The following is a 12215-nucleotide window of genomic DNA, read 5'->3' on the forward strand; positions in this document are numbered from 1 at the left end:
CACTCTCTACTAAGTGTATGTTATAAATGAGAACTGTCCCAGCTTTATTAGGCAGATGACTAGAATGTTTTTGTTAGCCAAAGTTTCAGAACTCTGATGAAACAAAACCAGTGACAACTGAACCTAAAGAAATAGGTTCTTTATTCCCAGTACTATACAATTGCAAGAAAGGTAAATACAGTTTCTCGAGACCACTCATTTTTTTAAATCTTTGTCTTACCTTTATTTAACTAGATTAAATAGTAGTTTCCTCTGTGTCTTTTAAAAATATGGATTTCAAAATGCCATCCAACTATAACATTGCAATTATGCTTAGACAATTGTTTCAAATGCCAAAAAAATTTTCTTTTTCCTTTGATAGAGTTTAAAATAGTTTCTTTGGCAGTATAGTTACATACTTTGTTCTTTTCCTCTCTGTAATTTGTTCTTAGTCCACACATGTCCTCTGTCAAGTCTTACTCATTTAGTAATGAGCTTCTATATAAGCATTTGCCTTTGGTGGATATGTTTTTTAATCTACTTGTTATAACATATTGAGTAACATAAGGTTAGACTAAAAACTATATTTACTTACAATTTTAGCCTGTATTTATTCATTGTTCACATTTAATCATGTTTAGCATTTGCAGTGAGACTTCTCTGCTTTAAGTCAAAACTATGCTTATCAAAATCAGTCTAAAAGTAAACTAATCAACTTTTTTTCTTCATAGCCTTTTCACACCAAAGTAACTTCCTTGACCTTTCCTAGTTCTATTATTATTAATAGTAGCACTCTCCTAGTCTTTCAAGATTAAAAATCCAGAGCCATCTATAATGGCCTTCTCTCTTACTTTCCATGGTTGGTGAATTGCCAAAAAGACATTTTGATCTCAATTAATTAATTAATAATTAATAGTCAGTAAACATTCATAGACCACCTCTATCTTCAAGGTGCTTAGCAAAACTGATGCAGTCTCTTCAGGATGAGTTTTTTGGTGAAGCGGTTTCCTGGGAACATGTTAGTGGAGGCCAGTCTAGGAAGGAGTAGAACTGGTAAGAAATGAAAAGTTGGCTGGTCTTTCCTTTTTAAATTGAGACTTTGAGAGAAATTATTTGCTATACCTTCTAACCCTCTAGTTAGACACTGTTAGAAGCAGTATGAATACCAAGCTGACGAAATCTCAAAGGATGAGTTTCCTGGTGAAGAGGTTTCCTGAAAGCCTGATCTCTGCCAAACTTTAATGCCTTTTTTTATTCTTACTCAATATATTAGAAAGGTAGGGTGCTGATCTTAGGAGCATGGGTTGCATAGATCAAATACATGTATTAGACATGGAGTTCTAGTCTTAGGGACAAGGGATGTATTCTCTAATGTTTTTTAATTGTTATGCTGGGAGGAATAACATATATTATTGGGACAGCTTTGATTGAATTCATGGTGGAGGGTGATAACGTGAGACTAAATGGTCAGCAATGCTTGTCCAAGATGGGGCACCAACCAGATTGTATTTGACACAGTACAGATGTATATTCTTACCACTCTTTGGCTAAATTACATGAAGACTATCTTTTTATTTGTCTCTACTTATAAATGCCAAAGAAATATTTCTTCATATTTTTAAACATAAACAATTACTGATTGCCTGTTCCAGAATACTACATAGTTCTCTGGTAGGTGGGAGGGATAAAATGATGCATAAAACATGATCTCCACCCTCAAGGAATCTATTTGTGACCTATCTGTACTATTAACAGTTAACCATTATTAGCAATGTCTATAGAACATTATTTTTCTATATATATATAGCTATCTGCTTCTAAATAGAATATGATGAGTTAGAGTTTCTTCTTTAAAAATATTTAAATTGTTATCAGTTGTTGGAATCTTTACAAACTGCTAACTCATTAGATTTGATGTTTTGGGCCAGAACCTGAAACAAGGTACTAAATAGACCTAATTGATACAATGCTTGTGTTCATACCTTTACCCATTGGAGTTCACAAGTATGGGACATTCACAAAGTAAGCTTTGTAACTTTGTGAATTCACACCTCCCTTGGGTGTGCCTCCAGAAGGAGGAGTCAACCTTTGGGAAATCATATATAAAGAGGCTCTTAGCTTTGGGTGAGTTAGTTACTTTGGGTTAGAGAGCCAGAAGCCCTCTCTCCAAGGCAAGAGAGATCCATTCCATTTTCCACTTGGCTGGCTGGAGGACTGAAGGACAAACCTTTGGATTTGGAGACATTGGAACCAAGCAGAGAGATAGGCCTCTAAGCTAACCGGGCTATATTGGAGACAATAAAAGATCTGAACTTTTAACACCTGGCTGCATTTTGGGGGTAATTATTGATCTGAACTTATACTAAGGCTGCCTCCAGAAAACTTCCCCGAGAAACCTGCTTACTCCCAGAAAGAACCATTATTATATTATTTTTAAAAAGAACAAGAACTCCATAATCAGTCTTCATTATTTCAATGTATAATCTTTGCTTGGTTTCTGAAACAAGCAAAATCCTACCCCTTACATACTTGGTCATTATAGGGTGTTAGCATCACTCTCACTGAACATGGTCCCATTTTTTCAGTTTCATGGAAATGGGAGAATGTTGTTCTGGTTTGGGTTGCAATGAATGACTTTTTTGGTCTCTTCCAGTCCAGAGATTCTTTGATTCTTTGTGTTATACTTTATTTAAAATATGTTTGTTTGAGGAGCAACTCACATAAAGTGTCATACTTAACATGTCAAAATTTTGACACCTTATACCACAGATGCAATTTATCCTTCACTTTTTCTGATTATTTGCATCCAAATGTGGAAGACCAGGATTTTACAAAGGACCATATTTACCATACTTTTAAATCCTTAATTTCCAAGCTATAATCATTATTTTTATCCTGGATTGTTTATTAATTTGTGCCTGACAGGGACATGCATTTTCTGTCTTCTTGGAGTTAGAAAATAAATGTTCCAGAGCCTTCTGTAATGACCCTCTTTCTTACTTTCCATGGTTAATGAATTGCCAAAAAGCCCATTTTGATTCTACCCCAATAATTAATAGTCATTTCTCATTTATTAAGTGCCTGTCATGTTACAGACAATATTAAGCATTGGGTGCACAAATAGGAAAAACACAAACAATCTTACCTCAAGATACTTAACAAAACTGATGCAGTCAGGAAATAAAACAAAAGGGTGAGGTTACTTATCCTGAATATTCTAGGCTTCCAATATTTTTATATTTTAAATTCTGGTTTTAAAAAATAAATCCTGGCAGGTTCCTTTAATCTATTTAATCTCTGTCTCTTGTCTGTTTCTTTGTCACACATTTACTTTACTAAGTATTTACTTAGTAAAACTCTGAGACAGTTAAGTATTATATAACTGTAGTATTGTACAGTTAGCATATACTTCTGTCTATGATCTATAATTTAGATCTAATCAAAATTAACTGTTAAGCCTATTGGATTTCTAATTTTTTTATATTTTCTGAGCAGGTTCAGATTCTTAGTAGATAAATGATTTTCAAAATTTCTCTTGAACAGTTTTTCACTCTCTGAGATTTTGTCAGAACTTCAAAATTTAGCATAAAAAACTTTCAAAATATATGCAATTATAAAAAACAAAAAAGTATTTGATATTTCTTCATCTGTGAAATAAATGGATTAGACTAGCAACCTTCAATTCTCTTTCATCTCTAGATCTATGTAAAACATAGGAGGAGTATGTTAGACACCATTTCCGTCCTATTGTGCTCTGCTCTAAATATGACCTCATCTGGAGAATTATTTTCAGCTTGGAGAACCATATTTTAGAAAGAAAAGATGAAGTTGTAAAAGGAAAGAAAGGAAATAAGCATTTATTAAGCATATATTTTACAAATATATCTCAAATTAATCCTGAGGGGTAGATGTTATAATTGGCTCCATTTTACAGTTCAGGAAACTGAGGCAGATTTTTATAACTCTAGACCTTTTATTCTATTTACTGTGTCGTCTAGCCACCTAGAAGATTGATAAACTAGTTGGTATCTAGAAAAATACAAAGAAGATTTTGTAGAATCTTAAATCTCTGCCATGTAAAGATAAATTGAAGGAATTAGGATTGTTTAAATATGGACTGGAGGGTCATGAGAGTTGTCTTCAAGTATTTAAATGACTGTCTTGTGAAAGAGGATGAAAATTATTCTGTAGGATGGTAAGGGCAGAATTATGGGGAAAACTTGCAAAAGGCCCATTTTAGCTTAATACTTTCAAAGAAACTTCCTAACAGAGTTATTTAAAAGTAGAAAAAGCTTACTTGAAAATTAGTGAATTTGCCCTTTTGGAATCTTTAAACAAAGTTTGGGTGACTATTTTTTGCATGTGTTGGGATAGAGACTGTTTTTCACCTATGAATTATGTTAAATAGTCTTTGAGAATGACTTAGGTGATCAACCAGAAAACTGTTGTTTCGGCATGAGATGATAAAGGCCTGCCCCAGGGTATTGGCAGTATCCAAGGCAGATAAAAGCATATACAAGTCATGGTATGAAGGTAGAATTGACAAGTCTTGGCAATAAATTGGTTATAGGGGTTTAAAGAAATTAAGGGATTGAGGATTATCTCCAGATTGTGAGCCTAAGTATCTGGGAAGATATCTGGGAAGGTGTCCACAACACTAATTGGAAAGTTCGTAAGAGGGTAATTTGGGGGAAGTTTAGTTTTGGACATGTTATATTGACAATATGAGTTATCTAGTTGGAGCTAAATAAATAAATCAGAGAAATATCTATATACAGGATGATAATTGAATCCATTGAAGCTGATGAGATTAAAAGTCAAATAGTATAAAGGAAAAAAAAAAGAAGAGTCCAGGACAGAGACACTCATAGTTAGTGAATGTTAGGTGGATGAAGATCCAACAAAGTATACTGAAAGTAGACTCATAAGAGAAGGTTTAAGAGAGAACAGTGTCCTGCAAATCCAAAAAGAAGAGAGTAACAAGGAAAAGAGTGTGATCTACAGTGTGAAATGATGTAAGGGTTGAGAAAGTTGTTAAAATATTTAACAGAGTACTAATGAGTGCAGTGATTGAAGGTTATGGTTCAGATGAAGAACAGGCAGAAAGAGATGTGGAATGACAACAAAATGTGATTAGATAAGGGAATTTCAGATTTCGTGAACATGGAAGTTGAATACTTGGAAGTGAGGGTCAGATCAAAAATTTTATGAATATCTGTATATAGCTGTGACATGAGACAGAGTACTAGGTAAAAGGAAATGAGTAAGGTGAGGAACTAGGAAGTTAGAGTATTTGAGGGACTATTTGTATGTATGTTGAAGTCCCCTAATACAAGGGCAAGAACTGAAGAAAGATTGCGAATTAGACATTGACCTCTAGGAGGAAAGGAGAATGTTGTAAAGGATGGTCAATAGTAGCTGCCAGAATCTTAATTGAATAATAAATATATATTAAGTAAACCTCAAAGGAGGATTTATTAAGTGGTAGAGAAAGAGAGAAAGAATCTGGAAGTGACTATAGGATGCTGAAAAGGATAACTTTATAGAAGTTACTAAGGTGTGTTTGTTTGTTTGTTTTTTGCAAAAAGATTCGATGATACCTAGCTTTTTAAACTGGGTTGCCACACCATATGGCATGTCACAACTGAATGTGGGGGTTGCAAAATTATGATTTATTATCAGTAAGTATTTGGTTTGTATACCTATCGTAATACCTGTATACCCAGGTCACGTAAAAATTTCTCTGGTAAAACGGAGTGATTAGTGGAAAAAGTTTAAGAAGCCCTACCATAATGCAGTTAAAAAAAAAAAAAAATTGGTAACTGCAAGAATAAACAGCATTTTTTTTTTCTGAATAAAGGTGATGGAGTTGTAAGTAGGGTTTCAGAAAATCATAAGAATTAATTCTTAAAAGTCATGTCTTTCCATTGAATATAGCATATTTATTGACACAGAATGCATGTTGACATTCAAATCATTTATATTATAGCTAGGCAGTGAAACTGGTATTAGGTTTCTTTGAGAAGACAAAGTGAGGATAGTAGTAGAACTGAATACCTTCAATTTTAATAGTGTATTTTTCTCTTGTTTCTTCATATCTTAATAGATTTTGTAATTTGTAAAAATAAAACATAGTAGCTTCATAATGAATTTTAAAATAATTCATTAGTCAGGTTGATATAGTGGAATTCTATTAATCATATACATTAAATTATAGATTGATTTATAATTGGGAAATTTTTAGATATATTTATGATGATTTTTTGTTCTATCTTCTTTTAATAATAATTTTTATTAATTGATAATATGATCATAAGAGTGCTTTTTTTCCTGACAGTCCTATGCATCAGATACTGAAGGGATTATTATTCTTATTTTGAAACTGAGGAAACTTACTCAGAGAGTGATTTGCCTGTTTTCAACTTGTTTTATATTTTATCTATTATATTATTATATATAGATATGTTATATCTACTTAGAGAGAGATTCAGATCAAAATGTTTTACTTAGTTCACTCCTGTTGTGAAATCACAGGATCTCTTAATGATGGAATCATACTTAGAATTTCTAAGATTTTGAAATCTGCTTTTTTAAAGCTTAAGATTACAGATTTGTTTCCTATTATTAAACCTAAGATGATCTTTTCCACTTTATCAGCAATATAGTAATGAGTTTTTATAACCTGATTTACTAGACTAGAGGAAAAGTAATGTCTTTTAAGAAGCCATTCTTGGTAAATATGTTAATAATATACATTTAGATTTATTTCGCCCCTTTTGAAAAAATATGAACTGTGACAATCTCTTGAAAGAAGTTGTAATATGACTACACAAATATTTTAACTTCAATTCACTATTCTGCTAAGATAACATTCTAAGATTTTATCTGACTTATTTGCAGTGCTAAATTGAACAAAAGTGTTTTTGAACCTTTTTTCTTCCTGTAGGTATAATATTGAGCCCACTTTATATTGTCCATATTTCTCGCTTGGTGCTTGTATGGAAGGTCTGAACTTACTATTCCATCAGCTCTTAGGGATCTCTTTTTATGTGGAACAGCCAGAAAAAGGAGAAGTGTGGTATGAAGATGTTCGAAAACTGGTAAGACACCCATAATGCATAAGCTTAGTGTTTTTAATTGCAACCTTTGGTTGGTCTTGACAGCAGTGGCCACAGTGCCTTCACCTCTTTTCATCTTTTCATCTGCTCTCTACCTGATTGCTCTTCTATATCTATAACCCCACTGCAATGGTTGTTTGTCTTTATTAATTACCAGATCATTGATCACAAACTTTAGTGTGAGGATCTGGTTAAAATTGTCCTAAGGTAGAATATCAAATAAAGTCCTCTGAAAAAATAAATTCTTTTTTTGAACAAAGGAAAAGAGAAAATTAGAGTGTTTATAAATTCTAGATATAGGAGAATTTACATCATTGCTTTCAGCTTCTTAATTACTTTTTAATTTTTCATCATGATAATTTTCAGTAAATCATTAGAAAATCTTGTTAGAAATCATCATTCTCCCTTTTTTTCCTTTGGATTTTTTTTTTTTAAATTTAAACCAGTCTCAAATCATGTAAATTATATTGTGTAGTACCTATTGATTTTTGATCTAGAACTGGAAATGATCCCAGAAGCTTACCTCTTAACAATTGAGGAAATTGAGGTCTCAGTTTAACAACTTTCTAGTGAATTGTGCATTTCATTATTTTTTCATCTAGTATTTTTCTTGCTTGAAATAAGTATTTTTACATATTTCCCTTTCCTTCTTTCTAGTATTTATCTGCTCATTTCCCACACTAAATTTATTTTAACTACTTTTTACAATACTTGCATTCATTTTGTATTTTTTTCCTATGGTTTTATCTAATTTCATCTAACTTGTTAAGAGAGAGAAATGGGGAAGAGAATGAAAAATTTGGAGAAAATGTTTTCCATCTTTGTCGTCAACAGAACTATATTCCTGAAATAGATAAATTTCCAGTGCCATTTTGAAGGATATATTTTTAAAGAAAATGAACAAGCAAGATGACTTCTACAAAGAAGAGAGAAGGCAGGATAGAGTCATCCTCTTCTCTCCTCCTTGCCTTCTCTTTCCTTATTTCCCATCTTTCTCATGTAGACTTAAGGTAGAATATTCTCATCCGTGGTATAAGGGGGACATAGAAGCTGTGTTGGCTTACCTTTGAACAGCAATGTTAAGATTCCTTGTGGAATTATGGCTACCTCCTAAGATTTGAAAGGAGCTAATCAGACCAGAACATTTCAAAAACTGCAGAACTATAGCCCCTCTACAATATCTAGTGAAATGTAAGTAGATAAAAGAGAATAGAGTGTTTTTAAATGACCACAAATAGGAGACATATCAAATCTTTTTTATCTTCTGTTTCATATCCCTAAGCCAAAAAGTGAGTATGTTTGCAGAGGAATAGAAGTAAAAGTCTCTATTTGTGGCTATACATTTTTTTTTTTTTTTTGGCTATACATTTTTAATACATAATTATGGTATAAGCAGCATTTGAATGTCAAAGTTTCAGATTCCTTCCTTCATTGTGATATTTGAAACTTCTTTCAGGCTGTGGTTCATGAAACTGAGGGACTTTTGGGATACATCTATTGTGACTTCTTTCAGCGAGCAGACAAACCACATCAGGTAATATGCTACTTAGGGGACTAGTTCTCCAAGAATTGATCAGCAGTAAACCAACAGATCTATGAGAGGTAGACCTCAAAGGAATCATGATCTTTTTAAAAATTTATTTATTTGAATTATGATTTTTAAAAGAAATAATTCACAATTAAAGTTAATTTTAAAACAGATCATTTAAATTATGATAAGGAATAAATATAAAATATTTTCCTCGATATCCTTTATCTAGACACCAAAGGGTCAAATTTAAGATATTTCTTGGTTTCTTTTTATAAAGTACCATACTTAGTCAGGCGTTCGGTAGATCCTTTGCTTAACAAAAATTGAATACTCAAGTCATTCTCCAATTGATAAATGGTCAAAGGATGAGAACACACAGTTTTCAGATGAAGAAATTGAAACTATTTGTAGTCATATGAAAAGATTATCCAAATCACTATTGATCAGAGAAATGCAAATTAAGACAACTCTGAGATAACACTACATACAAGTCAGATTGGTTAAGATGACAGGAAAAGATCATGATGAATGTGGGAAAACTGGGACACTTGATACATTGTTGGTGGAATTATGAAGGGATCCAACCATTCTGGAAAGCAATTTGGAACTATGCTCAAAAAGTTAGCAAACTGTGCATACCCTTTGATCCAGCAGTGTTTCTACTGGGCTTGTATCCCAAAGAGATTTTAAAGGAGGGAAAGGGCCCCACATATGCAAAAAATGTTTGAGGCTGCCCTTTTTGTAGTGGCAAGAAACTGGAAACTGAATGGATACCCATCAATTGGAGAATGGCTGAATAAATTATGGTATTAATGTTATGGAATAATTGTTCTGTAAGAAACAACCAACAGGATGATTTCTGAGAGAGTTGGAGAAACTTACAAAACTGATGCTAAGTAGTGTTACTTCTAGGCTTATATCCCAAAGAAATACTAAAGAAGGGAAAGGGACCTGTATGTGCCAAAATGTTTGTGGCAGCCCTGTTTATAGTGGCTAGAAACTGGAAATTGAATGGATGCCCATCAATTGGAGAATGGTTGGGTAAATTGTGGTATATGAATGTTATGGAATATTATTGTTCTGTAAGAAATGACCAGCAGGATGAATACAAAGAGGCTTGGAGAGACTTACATGAACTGATGCTAAGTTAAATGAGCAGAACCAGGAGATCATTATATACTTCACCAATGATACTGTATGGAGATCTATTCTGATGGAAGTGGATTTCTTCGACAAAGAGACCTAACTCAATTTCAATTGATCAATGATGGACAGAAGCAGCTACATCCAAAGAGAGAACACTGGGAAATGAGTGTAAACTATTTGCATTTTTGTTTTTCTTCCCGGGTTATTTTTATCTTCTGAATCCAAGTCTCCCTGTGCAACAAGAGAAGTTTGGTTCTGCATACATATATTGTATCTAGGCTATACTGCAACATATTTAACATATAGGACTGCTTGCCATCTAGGGGAGGGGGTGGAAGGAGGGAGGGGGAAAATCGGAACAGAAGTGAGTGCAAGGGATAATGTTGTAAAAAATTACCCTGGCATGGGTTCTGTCAATAAAAAATTATTATTAAAAAAAAAAAAACTGATGCTAAGTGAAATCAGCAGAACCAGGAGAACATCATACATGGCAACAAGAAGACTATACGATGATCAATTCTGATGGACGTGGCTCTCTTCAACAATGAGATGATTTAAACCAATTCCAATTGTTCAGTGATGAAGAGAGCCATCTATACCAAGAGAGAGGACTGTGGGAATAGAGTGTGGAACACAATATAACATTCTCACTCTTTCTGTTGTTTGCTTGCATTTTGTTTTCTTTCTCAGTTTTTTCCTCTTCTTGATCCAATTTTTCTTGTGCAGCAAGATAACTGTATAAATATATGTGTGTGTGTATATATTATATATATATTGGATTTAACATATATTTTAACATATTTAATATGTATTGGACTACCTATCACCTAGGGTAGTGGGTGGAGGAAGGAGGGGAAAAGTTGGAGTAAAAGGTCTTGCAAGAGTCAATGTTGAAAAATTACCCATGCATATGTTATATAAATAAAAAGCTTTAAAATTTTTTTTGAATACCTATCAGACAAGTTAAAGATAATGTCACTTTTCATTCATATAGCACTTTATACTTTTCATAGTGCTTTAATAATTTCACTTGATCCTCATGAATTTTATGAAGTAGATGGGGCAAATATTTTTGTTGCTCAGTCATTTCAGTCATATTTGAATCTTTGTGATGCCATTTAGGATTTTCTTGGCAAAGACATAGAACTGGTTTGTCTTTTTCCTTACCATCTTATTTTACAGATGAGGAAACTGAGGCACACAGGATGTAGTGACTTATCTAGAGTCACACGGCTAAGAAGTGTGTGAGGTCATATTTGAACTCAAGAAGACAAGTCTTATTGCCCTAAGCCCAGGACCATGTCTTCTACACCCTTTGCTGTCCTGAGGCAAATTTTATTGTCCCCATTTCAAGATGGAGAAACTGAAGCTCATAGAAGTTAAGTGAGTTATACATGGTTATGAGGCTAGTTAGTAGTGAAACCAGAACTAGAAACTGAATATGTATCCTAACAAATAATTTGATGATGGTATGCTTGCATGAATTCTGGCTGATGGACAATGTTCTTGTGCTTTCCCAGTCACCAGTGGAATGAAGCAGATTTATTTGCTTGCTTCTAAGCTTTTTTTGAACATTACATTTTTGCTGATGTTATCAGACATCTTCAACAAAAATGAAAACAGCATCAGAGTCACCTACTACACTGATGGTAAATTATTTAATTTGAAAGTGTTACATACAAGCCAAGACTAAAGTGGAAAGAGAGATGGTGCATGATTTTGTTTGCAGGTGATTGTACACTTGATGTAGCCTCTAAAACTAAAACTAAGATGCAACAAAGTGTGGATTGATTTTCTGCTGTTTGTGCTCATTTTGGCCCAGTGATGAATACCAAGAAAACAGAGGTTCTCTATCAACCAGCATCGTACCATCCGTACATGGAATCATCAGTTACAGAAAATTGAGAAATTCTGAATGTTGTGGATAAGCTCACTTACCTTGGCAATATACTTTCCAGGAATGTACATATTGAAAATTAGGTTGATGCATGCATTGCCAGAGCTGGTTCAGTGTTTGAGAGACTGTTAGATTGCCTACTGAACTGAAAGTCTAGAGCTGTTGTACTGATCTCATTGTTTTATGCCTGTGAAACCTGGGCAAATATAGCTATGCCATACTAGGAAACTGTATCACTTCCATTTGAATTGTCTTGGGTAGATTCTTAAGATCACCTGCAAGATAAGGTGCCAGAGACTGAGGTCTTCTCTTGAGGTGAACTGCTAAGCATTCAGACCTTACTGCAAATAGTGCAATCCCAATAGTTTGGCTACATTGTTTGAATGCCAGATGTACATTTGCCTTAAAAACTGTTTTATAAAGAATTCACACAAGGTAGGCACCCACATGGTGATTAGAAAAGGTATTTTAAGAACACCTACAAGTCTCCTTGAAGAATTCTAGAATTCATTGTGAGACATGGAAGTCACTGACACAGGGTCAT

General features: G+C 33.5%; 1 protein-coding gene across 1 annotated transcript in view; it reads left to right on the plus strand.

Annotated features, from left to right (window-relative positions):
* The window catches only part of MIPEP (mitochondrial intermediate peptidase), a 163019-nt gene that overhangs the window by 54590 nt on the left and 96214 nt on the right, over positions 1-12215 (plus strand). The window contains exons 11-12 of the mRNA XM_051986567.1: positions 6926-7079; positions 8554-8631. Of these exons, the coding sequence (XP_051842527.1) occupies positions 6926-7079; positions 8554-8631 (232 nt within the window). The remainder of the gene's footprint in view (positions 1-6925; positions 7080-8553; positions 8632-12215) is intronic.

This window comes from Antechinus flavipes, chromosome 3 (genome assembly GCF_016432865.1).
Source record: "Antechinus flavipes isolate AdamAnt ecotype Samford, QLD, Australia chromosome 3, AdamAnt_v2, whole genome shotgun sequence".
Taxonomy (NCBI): domain Eukaryota; kingdom Metazoa; phylum Chordata; class Mammalia; order Dasyuromorphia; family Dasyuridae; genus Antechinus; species Antechinus flavipes.